This window comes from Egretta garzetta, unplaced genomic scaffold, assembly GCF_000687185.1.
Source record: "Egretta garzetta isolate BGI_Z169 unplaced genomic scaffold, ASM68718v1 scaffold79, whole genome shotgun sequence".
Lineage (NCBI taxonomy): Eukaryota > Metazoa > Chordata > Aves > Pelecaniformes > Ardeidae > Egretta > Egretta garzetta.
The window spans coordinates 7,806,163-7,827,883 of NW_009260791.1; the positions used below are offsets into that span (position 1 = coordinate 7,806,163).

The window sequence follows — 21,721 nt, forward strand, 5'->3', positions numbered from 1 at the left end:
TAATGTAGAAAGCTCCATGATCTAATAGTAATTTTAGACTTTAAAACTCTAGGGATGTCACCAAAACATGGGAGGTATGTGACAGAAACAGGAGGCTGGATACTTTGGAGGAAGATGAAGTGTACAGAAGTGAATTGCTATCACTAAGAGTGACTAAAGACAGAATATAAATAGGTTTACCTAGAGAAGGGTTGGGAGAGAAAAATATATTAGGATCATAGAGCTGTAGAATCAGAAAAGATCAGTAGATGAATTATTCTTAGAGATAATGTAGGACTTACTAAGAATAACCAGTTTTGGTTCCAATAACTGGAACTGAAACTCATTTAAAAATCTTTCTTGTTTTGAAGGCATGCATAAATGTAGTGCAAAAGCAGTTTTATCTTGAACCTTTTTGTTGCTTTGATTACTGCTTTCTTTATCTTTGTAAGATTTTTGTTTTCTTATGATCTTTTTTAAAGGAAAGCAAGTCTTGCCCTCATTAGAAAAATGATACATTTTTGTTCTGAGGCACTACTGAAAGAGGTTTGTGACTCTGATGCTGGCCACAATCTGCCTACGATACTGGTTGAGATAACAGCTACAGTTCTTGATCAAGAGGTAGGAAGAAAGAAAATTTGTCCTTTTATGAAACCAGTGCCAAAAAAAAAAAAAAGGAGGGGAGGGATAGGCTTATTGATTCCACTTACTTATTAATAACTAACCCTCAAGGGTTCATAGCATCCGTGACTGTGTGTGAAATTCAACATGTAAAGATATTTTTAAGTAAAGAGATGTCCTTTATTATTTCCTTTCCATCCCAATGTATTGCAGGATGATGATGATGGCCATTTGCTAGCCTTGCAAATCATAAGGGATTTGGTGGATAAAGGTGGTGATCTTTTTCTAGACCAACTGGCTAGACTTGGTGTAATCAGTAAAGTGTCAACTTTGGCGGGGCCGTCATCTGATGATGAAAATGAAGAGGAGTCTAAACCTGAGAAAGTAAGTACAGAAAGCTCTACTTGTTCCTGTAAAACCAACGCTTTTAGTACAATTTTCACTGTTATAAAAATGTCCAGGGGAAGGTAGGTAGATAGGTTATTAAATTAATGCTTATTGTACACCACTTACTTAATTGGTTTTGTTATTGTTTTCTGTAACTTCATTTTCTGTTAGCACGTTTTCTGTCTGCTGGGTTTTCCTGGTCATACTTACTTGTGGTCGAGTTGATTGACACTTGTTTTTGTCTGGTGTCTTGAAAATGACTGCTAAATGAAATTAATTCTTTCTGAACAGAGTGCATCTCTTTCAATGTACGTGCATCAAATAATTGCAGATGTTTTAAACGTTGTTATGGAATATATTGAAAATACAAAAAAAAAGAAAATAATCTTCTACATAATGAAAACCTTAAGTGCATATTGAAGTTATTTACCAATTTCCAACAGTCCTATTATTGACCACTCAGATGAACTGAATGGATAACAGACTGTTTCTGTTATCCATTCAGTTAAGATTTATAGTTAAGCCTCAAGTGTATAGGGTTGTTTTGGGGGTTGGGGATTTTTTTAGTGTTTAGATACTAAAAAGCTACCTGGACATGGTCCTGGGCAGCTGGCTCTAGGTGGCCCTGCCTGAGCAGGGGTTTGGACTAGATGGCCTCCAGGGGGCCCCTCCAACCTCAACCATTTTGTGATTTTTTTTTTCTCACAATACAAGTTTTGAACAGAGGTGGATGTCCTAGTCAGTGTGCTGTTGTTATTGTTGAGTAGATAAATCTGTATCTGAAAAGAAACTTCTTAAGTATCTTTCTCTATTAAAGCATACTTTTAAAGATACATTTTACAGACAGAAGGAGTATAGTTCTTACACTTTGGGTTTGAGTAATTCTTTTTCTCCTCAAGCCTTTTTAAAATGTCTGTGTTTTGTGTGTTGTTTTTTTTGTTGTTTTTTTTTTCTTTTTTTTAATGTGTTTGGGTTTCTTGTTTTATTACAATTTCATTACAGGAGGATGAACCACAGGAGGATGCCAAAGAACTGCAACAGGGTAAACCATATCACTGGAGAGACTGGTCGATCATTAGGGGAAGGGACTGCCTGTATATCTGGAGTGATGCTGCAGCCCTGGAGTTATCTAACGGTAGTAATGGATGGTTCAGATTTATCTTGGATGGAAAACTGGCCACAATGTATTCCAGTGGCAGCCCTGAAGGAGGATCTGATAGTTCAGGTAGCTTCTTTACAATTCAAGTCCAAGTTAAGTTTTGAGACCGTTATGTTTGTTTATATAATTTGATTGGAGCTATTTTGTTTTGCAGGAATTGGCTTACTAAATAGTAAAGGATGTAAACAGGTGGAAGGTGGTCAGTTAATTGTGATGCTTTTTATCAGATAGCATGTGACCATAACTTTACTTCCTTGGTGAATTGTGTTAAGTAAACATCTTGCCAGTAGAAGTGTATTAACTTCGTTTTGTTTTGATTCTTCTCCATGCATACTTAATTTTTTCACCCCAGTCATTAAAAGCACTTTGTAGTGGCCGTCCCAGGAAAAGCAGGTTGAAATGGCAATTTGTTGTTTGCTTCTAGCTAGCAGAATGAAATTGCATGTGTTTGAAGACAAAGTAATGGAAAGTTTCTCATTGAGATTGGGAAACAAATTACAGTGTCTTAATTGTTTGTTGGAGAGAGGATAAGGGAACAGACCTTATGCACTGGCAATGCACAGGTGGTTTTCATTTTCTGTACAGAATACACAACTTGTTCTGGATGCAGAAACAACCCTCCTTTATTGTTTCATCTTTTTTTGCAACAGTTCATGCATTTATGAACCAGCAGACCTAAAATGCTTTGCAATATTATGTTTTCAATAAGCCATTGAGTGAAATTACAGAACATATTATGATTCAGGATAGAAGTGAAGTCCTAATGACTTGATCCATCAGTTTGGGGGCATGAAGACACAATGGGATATAGTGTGTTTCTAGATTATAACACAGCTGGAAACCACTTCCAGATTTTTTTTTTTTTTTTTTTTTTCTGGTCAGAAAATCTATCCTTACATTCTTTCTAACAAGGCTGATACCCTAAAAGGTTGAGATACTTGTTTATCATAATTTTTGGAAGATCCATGAGGTTAATTTCTTAAATCCTCGTAGCCCCTGGATGCCAATTCTGCTTGCTTTCTTTCCAAATGATGTGGGCATGGGGATGAGAATTTTACTGTTTCTGAACAAGTGGAATGGGGATGGCTCAGATGAATTTGGAGTGAAGAGAACTTAAACCCAACAAAGTCAGATTGAGAACTTGAGAAGATATGTCTCTTCATATCAGTCTTTTAAAAAAAGATTTAATAAATCCCCAAGATATCTAGCATGGATATTATGCAAGGGGAGGAGCTAAACTAGGATTAAATGAGGCTTCTTGCAACTTTCTGTCAAACAGACATTACTAAGAGTGCTGACACTACAGTGTAATTTGCCTGAACTTTAACCATTAGCTCTAAGTGTGTGCAGCAGCCTCTTTTACTTAAGAGATAAGAAACTAGTATTTGTTCAGTTGAACTAAAATTACTGCAGTACAGTATAGACTCAGAATACTATCTTTAAGTCCTGAACTGTACTATATGTTCTGCTGTCCTAAATCATTACTGATTAATCTCATGGTATACTGTTTAGTAACTTCACAATGGGCAAGAATATAGAGGGTTGACTAATGGAATTTGTGTATCGCATGATGAAAGTTGGGGTGGGAGGGGGAAATATATATATTATGAAAATTTTTGGAAGGTCTGTACTCGCCCCTCTCCTCATTAGCTTAATACTTGTTTTGTTTGAATTTTTAGAAAAAAATAAAGAGTTCAATGCAAAAATTGAAATTTAATGGCAATTCTGAAGCTTTAAGTGAGTCTCAAAATTCTGTCTGAGGGAACCCAAAATTATTCCCAGCTATGTATAGTCATTGCGTTTCCAGTGTGACATGCTATATAATAAATTTGTTAAAATGTTGTTAAATTACGGATTATGGAAATTTGGAAAGGTTTCATTAACAGAATTTTAATTTTGCATGTGAAGTTTCAAAATTCTTTTTATAATCCTTCTCTGGTTGCTATGAATTTTAAGCGATAAAGAATGTTATGCCTCAAGAGTGCATATTTATTTTTGCATAGAGGTTATTTATTTTTGTATTATACAACAATAAAAATGGCAATTTTTTAAAAACTGGAGCATAAGTCATTACAGCAAAAGGAAAACAGCAATTTTACAAGTGCACGGACTACAAAAGTTGTATTTATCGAATGCTGAAAGATGAGGATACTTGTTAACTTTGAAGTAGGGATGTAATGTTTACATTAATGTAAAATTATTTGTAATTTTAGATGTAATTTTTTTAAATGAGGAACCAATCAAATTTTCTGGGATTATTCTAATTAACATTTCAAATGTAGCATGCAGCCTTTTAAATACTACAATCTCAAACTATAATTAAAACTGACATAGTTGTTTGGAATAATTTCAGGCTGGATTACCTACATATTCTAAAAGTAGGATATGATCCTGTTTTTCACCTATTAAATATCTCCATATAAATATTAGCTTTTAATCAAGTGTCATGTGGTGCCATTAGATTTTTTTTTTTCATTTCATATTTTTCTCAGAGATATGGAGGTCCTTAAGATTTTTGTAATTACTAAAAAAATAGGAACATCTGCATTGTAACTTGAATTAACATAATGTTACTGTATTAAATAACTCAAATGTGGCTTCCTTTCTCTGAGGTGAATGTAGAGGCTCTACAAAGGAGCTGAATAAAATTTTTAGGATCGCTTATAAAAAAAGATTTCTAGGTGTCTTTGTGACACTTAATCTGAGCAAATAGCTGTTACCTCAGCTCAAATTTGTTTTTAACACATGTTGATTGTCAGACTCGGTAAAGTTTTGTGAATTTTTTTCTGTTTTTTATATGGGCTTCAACATCTTTTCTCCACTTGCTTTAAGCTATGAAATTTATTGCTGTTTTCCTGTTGGAGGATTCATTTAATTTCCTATTTCTAAAAACTCACTTTTGAAAATAGTTCATGCTGGCCATAAGAAGACAAATTATTTTTGAAAGGCTAAAAATTTATAATGGATTTCTTTAATCTTCCTACTATAATTGTAAAGATGAATTAATACATCTATCAATAGCACCATACAGAAAGAGTTGCGTTGTCCACTTTGATGCGATCATGGAGTAAATCACTGTTGAAATACAGTGGAAAGAAATTTAGAACGATTTAAGACCCTTAATTTCAAACTTAATTTTGCATTGAATGCACTCAGTTGTTTTGCTCTTGCAAAAAAAAAAAAAATTGAAATATATTATGGTGCAATCAATTGTTGGAAGCAAAAAATAAAAATGTTTCTTTCCTTTTAAATAGAAAGTAGGAGTGAGTTCCTTGAGAAGCTGCAAAGAGCTCGAAGCCAAGTAAAACCATCTACCACAAGCCAGCCAATTTTATCGGCACCAGGGCCAACTAAACTTACTGTGGGTAACTGGTCGCTCACCTGTTTAAAAGAAGGAGAAATTGCTATTCACAATTCCGATGGTCAGCAAGCTACAATACTGAAAGAAGATCTGCCAGGCTTTGTGTTTGAATCTAACAGAGGAACAAAGCATTCGTTTACAGCTGAAACCTCTTTGGGTAAGTATGTAGGTATGTGTTATGTGCAGGTAGGAGCAAGTGTATATGAGGTAGTCTTTCTGTTTGTTGCTTGTGATACCTGTAAGAAATTGTGACTTTTCTAAAAATATGTTGTAGGGTCAGAATTTGTGACTGGTTGGACAGGCAAAAGAGGAAGAAAGCTGAAGTCTAAACTGGAGAAGACAAAACAAAAGGTTGGTGAATTTTATACTTAGAATTTAACTGCGTTTGTTTTATTTTGTGTTTATCATTGTGTATGTTTATGGAGTTGTAGTTTCCTCTTAGAGGATTAAAATCTCTGATTTCAACTAGACACAATTTTATGCTAAGGTTGAAGGGGAAAACTTCACTCAGAACAAAGCACTTCTGCAGCTCCTTTTATCCAACGGTCTTAATAAACTCTGCTCTTCTAGAGGAAAACAAACTTTCTTTTAAAAATATAAGGAGATCCAATCTTCCTGACCTATATTTGTGTAACTCTGTAGGTTTTTCTTTTTCTTGTGCAAAAAGAAAAGATGTTCTGATCAGTACTGCATCAGAGGCATACGTTACTTCTATTCACTACATTCAGATACTAATTTTAGACTGGATATCATGACAGATAAGAGGATGCAAGTGAACAGTCTGTATTGTAAGAGTTGTGGTAGTGAAGCAAAACGTGTAAACCCCCTCATTTTAGACTTCTCTCAAATTCTTCTTTCTGTTCTCAAACTGAGGGGAAAAAAAGAGGAACCAAGAAATCAAGTATTAAGCTTTTTGCAAAACCACAAAATAACAGTATGTTCCGTGACCAGCTGATGCTGAGGGCTCAAGCTAACCTTCAGTCTTGACCCCTTTTGCAGCTTCTAACAGTGCAGCTAATATGTTCTGTACCAAAAATCTGCAGCATGTAAGGACACTTACATGTGAGGAAATGTGGCACTAAATTGAAGATTAAAACACCCCAAATGAGGATAGGTGGAATAATAAAAGGAAGGCAGTGCTCTCTCATACCTTTGATTTTGCAAGCTTCAGAGCTACACAGTGGATTGTGTAGGACACATGATGATAATGAAAAGGAAAGATTATGGGGGAAACTTCTTATAAGCAAAATGTTGTTTAAAAAGGACTTATTTTAGCAAGTCTGTATCTTGTGTGATCCATACATTGTAGAAAAAGTAATTCTTAGTATGACATGCAAGGACGGGGTGGGTTTTTTTTTTTTTTGTGAATTGGTTTAAGGAATGTGAATAGAGCATTCAGAAACTATTTAAGACTCCCTTGATCTTACCTCTAAAAAGATTACCAGACCAATGATACAGTTCTAAAGAAACAGATTTACAGATTGAGAGTCCCGTCTTTTCTCCTAACTTTGTGCTGTCATTTAATGTATTGATGATAGGCTTAGCTTCTGTAAGTGTCAATAAGATTCTGTATATTTCCATTTATATCTCCTGTACTTTTATTCTTTCACAACCTTTGCATTTCATGATATATGATAGGTTTTGGTTCTTCCCTATTTGTTTGTGTCTGTCATGGATTTATTTTAAAAAGATGACAAAGTTTCTAGTCTCTTGGAGAATAGTAATAGTCTCATTACAGTAAGGTATGAATTCTGATTATCAAAATCCATTTGTAGGTACGCACTATGGCGAGAGATTTATATGATGATCATTTTAAAGCTGTTGAAAGCATGCCTCGAGGAGTAGTTGTAACACTGAGGAACATAGCAACACAGTTAGAGTCTGCATGGGAACTTCATACGAACAGACAGGTAAGTGTAGCTCCTTTAGTTTATAATGTGCAATGGCAGTGGAAATCACATAATAATGTTCAGACTAGTCTGTCATGATGTGAAGGTAAGTCACAGTATGCCTGTCTGAAATGTGGGGTGGTTTAATGCATGTAATTCCTAGTTATGTACTTTATTGGGACGTTATTTTTCAAATGAAGCAAGTGGGAAAACTGTTACCTTTTTTCACCATAATTGTCTTTTTGTCTTCCAGTGTATTGAGGGAGAAAATACTTGGAGAGATTTAATGAAGACTGCTCTGGAAAACTTAATTGTACTATTGAAGGATGAGAACACTATTTCTCCATACGAAATGTGCAGTAGTGGCTTAGTTCAATCGTTGCTTACAGTTTTAAATAATGTGAGTTGATAGAACGTGTCTCTGAAGAAAACCTTCTAAAAAAAATAATGTAGGCATGTGCCTTAATTTAAAAAAACATAAGTACTGGTTTTCCCCATCTTGGTGAAAATCAGGCAGACTTACTCCAGTTAATGGTCTACCTATTGAGTATATGCTATTACAATAGATGATGTTAGTTCAAATAAGCCATTAAAGATCTTTAAATCAACACTGGTCGATTCTAATGGCTGATACAGTTTAGCTTTTCACATACGGATTTTAAATAGGGAATTTGGTGAGAGATTTTTACCAGTATAAAGAATGAATATATTGCTTTGTATAAGAAGTAACATGGGTTTGTTTGGGTTTTTTTCCTCTTAGAATGTCGATTTAGATGTGAAACAAGACTGTAGTCAACTGGTAGAGAGAATAAACGTTTTCAAAACAGCATTCAGTGAAAATGAAGACGATGAAAGGTAAAAACCAAACCAAACAAACCTTTGTATCTGTGAAGCGGTATGGTATGTTTAAATAATTTAAAGGCAAAGGAACTGTTCTTTCTATTTCAATTTGTCTTTCTCTGGAATAGAAAATTGGTCTTAAAAGACAGCATCTGCTATTGAAGTAGCAATTGAAAATTTTACTGAATTACTTCTATCTGTAAGAGTCAACTATACTGAATGTATATCTGTTGACAAATGTAAAGGTGACTTTTGTTCATCCCTGTGCAGATTAATATTTTTCTTACTGTGCAGTAACCATGTGACTAGAACAGATTATATCAGTAGAAATAGGATGCTACAGCTGGGTACTATTGTCTGAGATACAGTACATTTTTTTTTTTCTTTGTGGTGTGGTAACATAGTAACTATTCACTTCCACAGTCATCCAGCAGTTGCATTAATTCGCAAATTGATAGCAGTGTTAGAATCTATCGAACGTCTACCTCTCCACTTGTATGATACACCAGGATCTACTTACAATCTTCAGGTAAATGTACAGTGACAACAATATATCATACTGAGTGATACACAGCTGAATGTTATACGTGAATTTCAGGAAAAGTTACACACATTAAGTCTGTATGAAGCATATTCTTGTAAAGGTGGATAGAGTTAGGTAAAGAACAACGAACTTTTTGGCATTTATTTCCTCTTAACACTTAACCTTTTATGTGTTCCTCTACTGTCACTTTTCCACTGTGAAGTGAAAGTAAATTTTGATTGAAGACATAATCCATTCTTTTGTCTTCAAGTATTATTCTCTTTATATAGGAATATGCCCCCTAGTAACTATTTTTACTACCTGAATGAGCAGTTCGTTGAAGACAGTTATAAGACTTGTTTATTTGTGATGACTAGGGATGGGCTATAGCAGTTAAAAGGGTCCCTTCTAGGGCTGTGTGCTCATACAAGACACCTGCAGGATCAGCACCTTAGAAAGGAAAGCTGCAATTTATCTAAAAATATGACTTGTTTTTGTCCAGTTTGTGTGGAGTCTTAATTTTTTTAATTTGAAAGCACACTTCAGGATTTTGCAAGATGGCAGTGAAGTGTGAATATTTCTGTTTTGGTGTTAAATTATGCGAAGTTAGTTGCAGAAAGTAGCAAAAGCACTGCTGCTATCAAATATTTTGAAAAGGCTTTTCAGTTTTTATACTACTGTAGTTGCTAGTCTGCAAGATTTGGAAACAAAAGGTATGAAAAGTGAGAAAATATTAGCTTGAATGTGTAACTGACTTACATATTGACTGCCATAGTAAAGAAGTGTTTGGTTAATTGCAAAAAATGCAGTACTAGAGAATTAATTCTTAAAGCATTAATTTAAGATACAGTTTGCTTAAGCTGAGCAACAAAAATACTTGATACACCACTAAAACTGTTGTAGTGAAATATATTGCTTTTCTTAAAATTACAAAACCTAAACAGGAAAGCCTGTATTAGTGTTTAGCTACTCTTTCAGATATTAACACGGCGTCTGAGATTTCGTTTGGAACGTGCCTCGGGAGAGACATCTTTAATAGATCGAACCGGTAGAATGCTAAAGATGGAGCCATTGGCAACTGTTGAATCTCTAGAACAGTATCTGCTGAAAATGGTGAGCAATGTACCATACACAGAGTTCACCAGGAATGGTTGTATTCTGTATCTCTAATATTTGGTTTCTTTTCATTCATATGTAGGTAGCAAAGCAATGGTACGACTTTGATAGGGCCTCATTTGTGTTTGTACGAAAACTACGTGAAGGCCAAACATTTGTGTTCAGACATCAACATGATTTTGATGAAAATGGGATTATTTACTGGATTGGGACAAATGCAAAGTGAGTTTCTTCAAAGCTAAATATTTTTAAGTCAGTCACAATAAACTGGAGAGAGAATTCATAATGAAATGAAATGTGTAATTTTTTTAGGAGTGGGAGTTATTTTTGCTTTTACTGTTGATCAATAGAATTACATTTCTTTTTGCTCTGCTTAAATAATAGAATCATATGAATCTCTGAAGTTGTAGTGAGAGTTTGTACGCTTAGCTAAGAAATGAAGTGGTAGGAAAGTTTGGGTCTTGTTTTTGTTTGCTGTGGTTTTGTTTTGTTTTGTGGGGGTTTTTTTGTTTGCTTGTTTTAAACCACTGTAGTAAAGTGATGTTTGGAACATCCCTAAATTTTCTAATTACCTAAAATTGTATTAACCATTTTGGTCTGTAATAAACTCAGCTGTAATATACAATTTACAGTAAATGTCAAATGTTACTGATACCTGTTTTTTTAATGTAAGTAATAATTAAACAGTACATTTCTCTTTTTTTCTATAGAACTGCATATGAGTGGGTAAATCCAGCAGCGTATGGGTTAGTAGTGGTTACGTCCTCAGAAGGAAGAAATCTGCCTTATGGCCGTTTAGAAGACATCCTGAGCCGTGACAGTTCAGCTCTCAATTGTCATACTAACGATGATAAGAATGCTTGGTTTGCCATAGATCTTGGCCTTTGGGTTATACCATCAGCTTACACATTACGCCATGCTCGAGGTTATGGACGATCTGCTCTCAGAAATTGGGTTTTCCAGGTGTCTAAGGATGGACAGAACTGGACTACTTTGTATACTCATGTTGATGACTGTAGTCTCAACGAACCAGGGTATGTCTGTGTATTTTATCACTTATAAGACTGAGCTCAGTTAAAAACATACTTGGCTGTAGACTAATTTTATGTGTACTGTAGGTGTAATAATGTATAGCTGTAATAATGTAACTTTATAAAGAAATGGTAGGTGATCTAAATTATCAAGGATGGGCTGGAAAATAAGTGATTCACATAATGGCATTTGTGCTTTTCCATCATTGTAAATTTTGCATTTGATATTTTTTTTTCTTTTTTTTTTTTTCTTAGAAAAGAGTAACAGAGTAACTCATCCAGAGTTTGTCCCTAATGTTAATAGGATTTATGTATATTGTATTCTTGGCAGTTTTCTGGATTTTATCCACACATGATCAGCATTATGGTTTTGTTTGCTTTGGTACTAAGGCTTTTTGGTTTGCCTTTTTTTTTTTTTTTTTTTGTCCCACACCCCCTTTCTAATAAATTTTAAAGGTCTACAGCAACATGGCCTTTAGATCCTCCAAAAGATGAGAAACAAGGTTGGAGACATGTTAGAATAAAACAGATGGGAAAGAATGCCAGTGGGCAAACACACTACCTCTCCCTGTCTGGATTTGAACTTTATGGCACTGTGAATGGAGTATGTGAAGATCAGCTGGGTAAGAAAAAGACTGTGTACATTCTATTTGTTCTCTTAAAATGCTAATGCTCACACACAATGTAAAAATCGGTGTGAAAAACCAGGTTAACTTTTGCAATGGAACTTGCTTAGAAACTTAAGCTAAAATTATTCTCTATTCAATACTTTTAAGTCTTTTCATTTCAATTTACGTTTCCTGTAGGAAAAGCTGCTAAAGAAGCTGAAGCAAATCTGCGAAGGCAGCGACGTCTGGTCCGTTCTCAGGTGTTGAAATATATGGTTCCAGGAGCTCGTGTAATCAGAGGAATTGATTGGAAATGGAGAGATCAGGATGGAAGCCCGCAGGGTGAAGGCACTGTTACAGGAGAATTGCATAACGGTGAGCACGAATTGCCTGCATTTGGAAATGTCTGTAGCGTGATTAGTTCATGTAGAATGGGTAGCATTAAAGTATTTCCTTTGTAGTGTCTTGAAGAAGCTGACAAAATTTTAAATACTTTGGGGGCAAGGAACTCAGACATTACAACTGTTGTGGTCCATTTGTGAAATTCCATTTTAATGCATGAAAAAAAATTCTTGCTGTAAATGAAACTTTTGTAGAGCTTCGCTTAATTAAAATACCAAATTGTTATTTAGACATCTGTTACAAAGAAGAAAAAGTATATGAAGGTGATCGATGCAAACTGATTAATTAAGCTTTGGGCCTGCAAAATCTATAATTGCCACCTTTGTTTCTTTTAGCTTAGCATTTGCAATATTTTTCTTGACTTTTGTATCCTGTACCTTTCCTACCTTGCTAGCTTTGTTGGGATCAAGTTGTTATTTTTTAATTAAACGCATGAAAAGTAATTAACTTACGGAGCAAAACAAAAACCTGCAACAGCCAGGGAAGTCAGTGCTCAGGAAACTAAGATACTGAAAAGGCTCCAGAAGAGGAGGTGATCTTGTCAGCTGAACACGAAAAAAAAAGTATCTTTGGCCACTCTTAGGCTCATTCTTAGCAAGATTTTAAAATTTCTTCTACTTTGCTGAGTTGTCAGCTCACAAACATGGGGAAATGTCCAAAGTACAATGTCTTAAAATGTTTTGAAACTTTGAATCTTATTTAAGCCATTCAGTATAGCCTATAGGGAATTCTTCCGTCATCTGTATGTTGTTCTTATCAGATGCAACAGTATCTCACTTTGAAGACTTTAGGTATTATTGGTGAGTAGTATTCTACTAAATCAGTGGGTTTGTTCCTATGTTCCAGTAAAGCTTTCCCATTTAAGCATAGGTGAAATTGATGTTCATTTATCAAATGGTGATGCCAAACAACTTGAAATGTGTATCAGCAGACTTATTCCTGCCACAGTTGTCTTTCAAGTAGAATTTTGAAAATGGTATCCCACTGACTTTTTTTGTCATTATTCACAAGTTTTGTCTAAACTTGAGTTGTTTTAGGGCTGTAATGGTGGAGCAGTAAGACTTCAAGTACATAATATATCTTAAAAAATTGTGCAGACTTAAAACTTTGTAATTAATATTTTAGGAAAAGGAACTATACAAAACAAGAATAGTTATTTAGTTATACTTTTACAACATACCCCATTCAGATGTTCATAAAGGGGAGAAATGATACTGTTTAACTACAGTATGGAACTTACTACTTTTTTATTTGATAAGAAAGGCAAATAAAGTGTAGAAGGGAAAAAATGTCAGACTTGCTTCACAACTTTACCCTTCAAAGGTTTAGTGACGTGAAGCCACTCAGATTATAGCTCATGAAGATGGAATAAAATTATACAGGAATAACGTGATCTAAACCTGCTTATGTGGGGATGAGATGTCTAGTTATCATATCTGAAAACTTTATCCATTTTTAAATACTCTTCCTCCAGTGATATTTCTAAATAGAAAATTGCCTGTGATCTTCTCTTTTGGTCTAGAAGGGATGACTTTTGGATAGTTATAAGGTAAAAATGCACCCGACAGTACTAAAAAGAATATTTTACTTCAAATTACTCTTCTGTTTTATTAAAGAAAAATACATGTGTACATCTGGACCTGACATCTTGTTTTCAGTTTCTGTCTGAGGTTACAGAAGATGACTGAGCTTTAGAGATTTTATTTTTCAAGAAAATGTGTATCAATTAACATAGTGACACCAACTTTTGTTATAGTTAACATACAATAAATACTAGAAGGATTTTTTTTTAGGTAACTCTGAGATTGTGGTACATACTTAGACAAGAAAAAATAAATTGTTTTGCCCCTGTTTCTGTCCTAGTTAGCTAAATTTTTGCATGCTACCCTCATTATTGCAGATTTATTACTCTTAACTGTTTAAAAAATACTGGTACTCTAACTATTTAATGAATTAATTGAAGAGTAGCATCTCTTTTCAGTGTTGTTTCAGTCCCAGTATAAAGTTTCATTCTATGAAACATACTCTTTTTGCAACCCCGAAATCTTACTTGAATTAGTCCTTACCTAACTGCCATAAGACTCTTCCTATGAATAAGAAATGTTTAAGTCTGTGTAAGTTCTTGAACTAAAAATCTGAGTATCAGTAAACTAATTTTTTCACTTTATAGGGCAAGAATAAGAAATCCCAAACTAATCAGTTTCATAAAATCTCTTCTATTTGGTAAATCTGCTTATCCACAAGCATCCAACAAAGAAAACCTTATAGAATGTCCTTGCAAGAATTATAATTTCTTGACAGATATTAATAAAGTTATGATTATATATTTTAATACACATTTCTGTTATTAGATAATCTAATAATAAATTTTGAGAGATCCTAGTAGGTCAGGTTCCTTCATGAAGGAAACTTTACTTTTGGCCGGATTTTGGGACCCTGAAGACAGAGGCTGATCATGCTTGCTGCCTCCATGTTAACAACACTTTAAAATACCAAATTGTTCAGATTTAAACACTTCCTTTTTAATTGGCATTAAGGGTTATTTAGTGATTTTATTAATTCAGACATAGCAGCCCTTATGAGAAGCTGATCCCACGTTGTGGAGCTACTGTCTGACACGCTCCTGTCTGCTTTCTGCTGGATCTCACAAACTCCTGTCCCTTTCCAGGCTGGATTGATGTCACCTGGGATGCTGGTGGCTCTAACTCTTACCGTATGGGCGCAGAAGGAAAGTTTGACCTCAAGCTTGCACCAGGGTACGACCCTGATTCAGCGGCATCACCCAAACCTGTTTCATCCACTGTTTCAGGCACAACGCAGTCATGGAGCAGCTTGGTGAAAAACAACTGTCCAGACAAGACGACTGCTGCTGCAGGCTCCTCAAGTAGAAAAGGAAGCAGCAGTTCTGTGTGTAGCGTGGCCAGTAGCAGCGACATCAGCTTGGGTTCGACCAAAATGGAGCGGAGATCAGAAAGTGTAATGGAGCAAAATATAGTTTCAGGCACTGACGTCCATGAACCAATTGTTGTTCTGTCTTCCGCTGATAGTGTGCCTCAGGCTGACGTAGGGTCATCTTCCAGTGCAAGCACCAGCACCTTAACAGCGGACATGGGAAACGAAAATGCAGAGAGGAAGTTAGGTCCTGATAACTCAATACGCACTCCTGGGGAGTCCAGTGCTATATCCATGGGAATTGTTAGTGTAAGCTCTCCTGACGTGAGTTCAGTCTCCGAACTGACTAATAAAGAAGCAGCTTCCCAACGACCTCTGAGCTCTTCAGCAAGTAACAGACTGTCAGTCAGTTCTTTGTTGGCTGCTGGGGCACCGATGAGCTCCAGTGCAAGCGTTCCTAACTTATCATCTCGAGAAACTTCCAGCCTGGAGTCCTTTGTACGAAGAGTGGCAAACATAGCACGTACCAATGCCACAAACAACATGAATTTAAGCAGAAGTAGCAGTGATAACAATACTAATACTTTGGGAAGAAATGTCATGAGTACTGCAAGTAAGTAAGCTACGTTTATTTGTAGTTGAAGCTTTTGTTGTTTCTTTGGCTTCCAGTAGACTTAAAGAAGTTTGGATTCTCTTGGCCTAATAGAGAAATGAATTTAGAGCAGCCTTGACCTTGTGTGTATCTGTAGAACGGGTGAAGAGCTCACAGAGTTCATGTCAGCTGGAAGGTGTTACATTGCCTTGTGGTGTCAGATTATACTGTGGTACCCATCAAATAGAAAATAATTTGAATTTTATGTCTATTACATGTGTAGGAAGAGAGAGAAGGTATGGTTTAGATCAAGAGGCTGGAAGACTAGCAACAGTAGCTAATCTGGGGTACTCTTGCATTCTGATCAGTGTAGATTTTGCATACCGACCTTGTATCTGCCTATTCCCGTTATTTTTTCCATTTTCTTCAGGAAAGGCAGTTTGTGCGCATTGTGAAGTTTCTGAGCTTAGGAACTAAGAACACAGTAGAAAGAAAACAGTAAACTGCAGTATGATGAAATTTTAGTAGATTCCTGCATTCTGTCAGGCTGAATAACTGACAGTACTCTAATAATGTGTGTGTTTTCTGAAGATGGTATGGTCATTAAGGCTTAGATTTGGCAAACTGTTCAGGCATATTAAGTGTAAGGAAGTTTGTGGTTAACAGTGATATAAATGGGATTATGTACATGCTTTAACATTTGCATGTTCTCAGATTATATGTAGGATCAAGGTATTAGCGGGTAAATGGTAAACCTGCTTGTTGTGAGTGAGTAAACTCTTCTTAATTTTCAGAATGCTCCCATCCAGAGTTGTTACTCAACCAGCCTTGTTAGCTATTTTGTTCAGTGATGGTGATAGTGTTTTAACTGGAGAGCTGCGTTTCATGAGGTAGGCGAGTTAGAAAAAGTAAGATTACCCAAGCCAGGAAGCAGCAGTCAGTATCTCATTAAGCTTTCATGCTTTTCTAGCACTCCTGTGCTTCCTTATTTAAAAATGTGGTGTTTGCTTTTAGCATTTCTAAATTTTTTTAGTAATGTTTTCTTTTTTGTTGGGGAAATTTTTTTAAAATGTATTCTTAACATTCATATTGTGATACGGGAGGGGGAAATGTTTGCAGCCTGCATTAAAAATGTAAATAAGATACCCAAGGGAAGATTTCCAGTAATTCATACCCTTTTAGGCAGATAGTCAGTGCCTCTGGTTCTGAAGCAGTTTTGTGCTGGGTGGAGAGAGCAAGCACCTTTGAAAAACATAGTAAGATATTTCAACAGCATGTTAAACAGATTTCATGAAGATTTGATATCATACAGTACTGAAGTTGGAAATAAGAATGTGGCAAATTAAAAATTGGATTTAATATTAAAATATATTAATACTTTAAAATTATCCGTCATGTAGGAATTATTTTGTTTTATACATTTTATACAAATAGAAACTGTAAGCAAGAACTTGTGCCTGAAAAAGAGACCAGAGACTATATTTGAGCAATCTCACCAAAGTTATATTAGAGCTTTGTAAAAAGCTTGGACTTTTTTTTTTCCTTTGGCCTGTCCAGTACTAAAACCACACCACACCCCTACTCCCAAAGAAGTCGAGTCTGACATGATGATTAGTGATAGAAGTCTTTTTGTGTAGTGGTTGCATTTTAAAACATCAGTATTTGCCAGGAGTTAAGTGGTGTCTAGGGTAGCCAGTTTCAATTTGTTCTTGAATTCAGAGCAAATGAAATGCTGATGCTTAATGGCTTTTTCTGTTTATTGTAACAGCAAAGAGTATGCTGTTATTAATTAGAAGTGGATGGAAGATATGAATACTGAACACCTTATTTTCAAGTTCTTGAACAACAAAAGAAAAACCCTTTGGACTGGAAAATTTCCATGTTTTCACAGAGATTAGCATAGGCTTATTAACAACCCTAAATTTAAATTCCACTTTCTCCCTCCCCATGCATAGAAATAATTTCAAGCCCTACACCTGCTTCAGTCACCTTTGCTGATTTGTTTTGTTTGCATTTCTATGTTTTTATTTACAAACTGTTGCTTATGTTCCTAAGGAAAAAAAAAAAGGAAAGGAGTATCTGACAAACAACAAAAATAGAAAGCGTAACATTTATTTTCTCAGAAAACTACCAAATGCACTTAGGGGAAGAATCTTTGTTGTGTTGTATCTTCCTTCAAGTGTAGCAACCTTTGAAAACCTTGATAATAATAATAATAATTTGAAATTCAGAATTTAGATTAATTTTTTCTTAAGAAAGCAGTGCCTCGGTTTACATAAGCTGCAATAATGAAAATGTTTACTTCAAAATGGCAAAACTTGCATTTGATTAATTTTAGAAAAGGTAGGTAGAAAAACATAGCGTTTAAATTTAAGTATAGGTGACCCCTCAAATTTGCACATGCAAATGTGCGATTGACTTCCTGTGTTTGAAGATAAGCATGTGAGAAAATGTTTTGAAGATTTGGATGTAAATGTGTAGTTGCACATAGGTATAACGTACAGTCAGTTATGTACACTACATGAAATTCTTTCTGTCGAGTTTACAGTGAATTCAGCCTTGTTTAGTTTTTAACTAAAAAGCATTTGCTGTGGTTTATTTGAATGTGCAGTAAGGTAGCTTATTAGTTGTTGGTTTCTTATTCTGAAAATTATTTGTATAAATCCTCGAACATAAGTAAGGTAGTTAGTCACATGTTTTGCAGTATTGCCAACTCAGGCTTGTTGCCCATCGTGAACATATGCGCTAATAGTTATGTGAAAGATAAGTCAGAGCTGCTTTAAGAACTTTAGAAAATGCACAAAAATCACAAGTTTCACATTTGTCTTGTTATGTTCTGTTCTCAATTCATTTGTATCTAGTTAAACTGTTTTCCCTGTATAATTTTAATTGTATTGCTGTTTAGAGGTTAAATTACATTTTAGGCTTAAAGACAGACACAAAGTGTTGGAATAACAGATTTCAGAAATACTTTTTGTATTGTTGAAAATGAAATGAATTAATTTCAGATTTACAAGGGGATTTGGGGATTTATTTAATGAAATTATTTGGTTTAAATGTATGCAAGGAAATACGCTCAGAAGTGAGCATCTGCATTGTAGGGTGCACTTTTGCACTGGGAAACCCTTCCCCTTTAGTCTATTGTTATTTATTGTAAAATAACACATTACATCTGATAAGTTTTCAACCCCAAATATATTTTTCAACACAGGGCTCATGCATGTAAATTGTACTCTTCAAGTCATCAAATCATTTATTTTATCTTACCATATCTTTATCTATAGCTTCTCCTCTTATGGGTGCCCAAAGTTTTCCTAATCTGACTACAACTGGTACCACATCAACAGTGACCATGTCTACATCCAGTGTTACTAGCAGCAGCAATGTAGCTACAGCAACTACAGTTTTATCTGTTGGTCAGTCGCTTAGTAATACTCTAACTACTAGCCTAACATCAACATCTAGTGAGAGCGATACAGGTCAGGAGGCAGAATATTCTTTATATGGTAAGTTTCATTTTTAAATGAACATAAGCAGACTTCCCATTAATGATCTTTCCTTTTCTCCCATTGTTATGATTTTTCTCATGTAGTAGTTTATTTACTTAAAAGTATTTGAAAGTTGAGCTGTTCATATGTTACTAGTTCTGTAAGGCAGTTAAGTAAAGTAATGTAAACATAGTAGTATTTCCTTATGTTTTCAAGTCTTTATTTTGAGCAGTTTCTACCCCACATTATTATTATCATTTCTGGTATAGTTTATTTAGGCATTTAATCTTTTCCTTAATCAAATGAGTTTAGTATCTAATGTAGTTTGCATATGAACCTCTAATTAAAATCAAAATGTTATTTCTCATTGTGTTACACAGGCATGCTACATGTTCAGTGTGAGGTACCCTGTATTATTCAGTGATTGAAAAGCATCCACCAGTAGGCACATTATACACTTAAAATAGTATATGAGGTTCCAGGTATCTCAATAACAAATAGTAACTGCAAAAAAATTGAAAAGAACCCAGAAATAAAAATGACACAGAAAATGGAATTATATGATTTCAGGAACACAATCCAGAATTATGTGGGCACCATACACTAGAAACAGACATTAGGACAGAAGTTTATTTGCAGGATATGAGAATTGTGAAACAAGATTGTAGTTAACTAGGTTGATAATATCTAGGAATTAAGTTGGTGAAATAAAATCAAGAAAAACCTGGGCTAGATATGGGAAAATACTTCCTAATGTAAAGTTTATTGGATTGTTCTTGAAAGAAAAGATGCTTGACTTGTTTAAACTTTGATTAGATTAAGATTATGTTATATTTTGCCTCTCTTACAGCCTATTGAAATTGCTTGAAAAAAAATCTGGTAATTTCAATGGATATTGGAATTGAGCTGCTTGGAGGCAGTCTATTAAGATATCTGCATATGCCATCTCCCTTTATCCTTTTAATTTTTAAGTCAGGACTTTGAGTGACAAGTCTTAAAACATATCATAAAGAACGGGGCAAACAGAGTTACCTTAAAGTTTCTGTTGGGGCACCAACAACCGTTCAAAGGGTGTTTGGGTGGTATACATAGTTTGTTTATGGATAGAAAAATGTTCAAAGATTCATCCCAGTCCACCTTGGATTGCTATGAACTTTCTTCTGGTTTTGAGGGTTGGTTTTTAAGTCCAGGTGGGCAAAATTGAACTTCATATCTATCTTCAGTTTCTTGTTACAGAAATTAATTAGCAATTGAATATTTAGACATACCACTCTTAGGTGTTTATTTTAAATGTCCTTTGCATTGTAATTTGAGGTCTAAGGCACCCATTCTCAATGGGATTGCATCACTAACCTGTCCTTAAAATTAAACGTAGAATCAGACAGTATACATTTGTGTGCCATTTTTTGTGTTCTTTTGTAATTTAAAATAAGTGTAACTGTAAAATGTTTGATATAAGCAAATGAGAAACTGATCGCTCTTGCTGATCACTCTTAATTGCACAAATGTTAGCTGCTTCTTTTGTTAGTTATGCTGTTGACTAGACCCCTGGACTTTTTGTTAGGTGTATGCTTTTATTACAGCTTTTAATCTTACTATGCCATAAGCAATGTTTTCATTCTCTCTTTTTCTTGTTTAAGTGAGATATGTTTTTTTCATTCTTCCTAATGCTCCTGTTCTTTAATCTTCAAAATTTTGCTTTAAAAGTTATTCTTGTCTTTTGTTCCGTATGTAAATATGTATATATGTATTATAGATTTTCTTGATAGCTGCCGAGCTAGTACTCTGTTGGCAGAGTTAGATGATGATGAGGATCTACCTGAACCAGATGAAGAAGATGATGAAAATGAAGATGATAACCAAGAAGATCAAGAATATGAGGAAGTTATGGTATAGTATCGTTAACATAGGTGATATCTTAATTGACTAACATGCATTAAAAATCCACAGGTTTGGGGGTTTTTTTGCATTATGGGATCCTAGCTATACTCTTCCCATTAATTAAAACAAATGCATTTAGACTTAGGACTACTAGTTTGGAGTACCTATCCATGAAGACTCTAAATGAAACGCTAGTGTTAAAATAAAGTTATATTCTTCATGGGTTGCAAACTGAATACTACTTTACGAAGACAGTTCATTGTCCTTTTTCCCCATTCTTGCATATATTTTGAGTATTCAGAAAGCTATTTTCTTACGCATTCAAATGTGTGTGGTAAAATTGGAAGGCCTCACTAGACAGGACAGCTAACAGGGCAGTCCCCTTCCTGTACAAATTTGATTGTACCACCTTCATCATTTATTCCAGAGGAAAGTGGTTTTGAACACCAGCACACCCTGAGACCTTATAGGTCAAAATTAACATCTTAAAAACAGCCTGGGAACAAGTTGACAGACAGTAGAAATGATGGATCACTAGTTCACTGGCTGATGAAATGGTATAACTTTGTGGGTAGGCTGCTGAATTTTGTAGTGATACAGTTCTGGGATGTGTTTAACTGTAGGCCTGTGTGAAGCAAACTGTACTAATTTAAGTATGCTAGAGGAAATCTCTCTTTAAAAAATAAAACAACAAAAAACCAACAAAACCCAGCAGGTTAGTCCATATGGGTCTTGCCTACAGTATTGTGAGTTCTGGCTTTTCATTTCGTTGTTGTTTAGCGGTATGATGAATGCTTGGTCTTCTACTACCATCATAGTGATCAGAATAGATATTGCAAGGTCTAGGAGGAAAAATATAAGACTTCACTGATGACAGTTTAATGTTTATTATGTAAAAGTAAATATTGTTTTATGGAATAAAAAAAGATACTTCCTCTTGTGATTAATATGC

At 34.9% G+C, this 21,721-nt stretch overlaps 1 protein-coding gene across 8 annotated transcripts in view; it reads left to right on the forward strand.

The window, feature by feature from the left end:
* The window catches only part of HECTD1 (HECT domain E3 ubiquitin protein ligase 1), a 65,212-nt gene that overhangs the window by 28,180 nt on the left and 15,311 nt on the right, over nucleotides 1-21,721 (forward strand). For 2 of the 8 annotated variants that reach the window (XM_035902093.1, XM_035902095.1), the window contains exons 10-26: nucleotides 462-600; nucleotides 814-984; nucleotides 1,990-2,212; nucleotides 5,401-5,676; nucleotides 5,782-5,858; nucleotides 7,283-7,417; nucleotides 7,650-7,796; nucleotides 8,157-8,251; nucleotides 8,660-8,765; nucleotides 9,738-9,872; nucleotides 9,958-10,097; nucleotides 10,586-10,909; nucleotides 11,363-11,529; nucleotides 11,713-11,889; nucleotides 14,585-15,421; nucleotides 18,685-18,906; nucleotides 20,645-20,778. In XM_035902093.1, the coding sequence (XP_035757986.1) occupies nucleotides 462-600; nucleotides 814-984; nucleotides 1,990-2,212; nucleotides 5,401-5,676; nucleotides 5,782-5,858; nucleotides 7,283-7,417; nucleotides 7,650-7,796; nucleotides 8,157-8,251; nucleotides 8,660-8,765; nucleotides 9,738-9,872; nucleotides 9,958-10,097; nucleotides 10,586-10,909; nucleotides 11,363-11,529; nucleotides 11,713-11,889; nucleotides 14,585-15,421; nucleotides 18,685-18,906; nucleotides 20,645-20,778 (3,505 nt within the window). The remainder of the gene's footprint in view (nucleotides 1-461; nucleotides 601-813; nucleotides 985-1,989; nucleotides 2,213-5,400; nucleotides 5,677-5,781; nucleotides 5,859-7,282; nucleotides 7,418-7,649; nucleotides 7,797-8,156; nucleotides 8,252-8,659; nucleotides 8,766-9,737; nucleotides 9,873-9,957; nucleotides 10,098-10,585; nucleotides 10,910-11,362; nucleotides 11,530-11,712; nucleotides 11,890-14,584; nucleotides 15,422-18,684; nucleotides 18,907-20,644; nucleotides 20,779-21,721) is intronic. The other 6 variants (XM_035902094.1, XM_009646703.2, XM_035902097.1 and 3 more) reach the window with 4 other exon arrangements.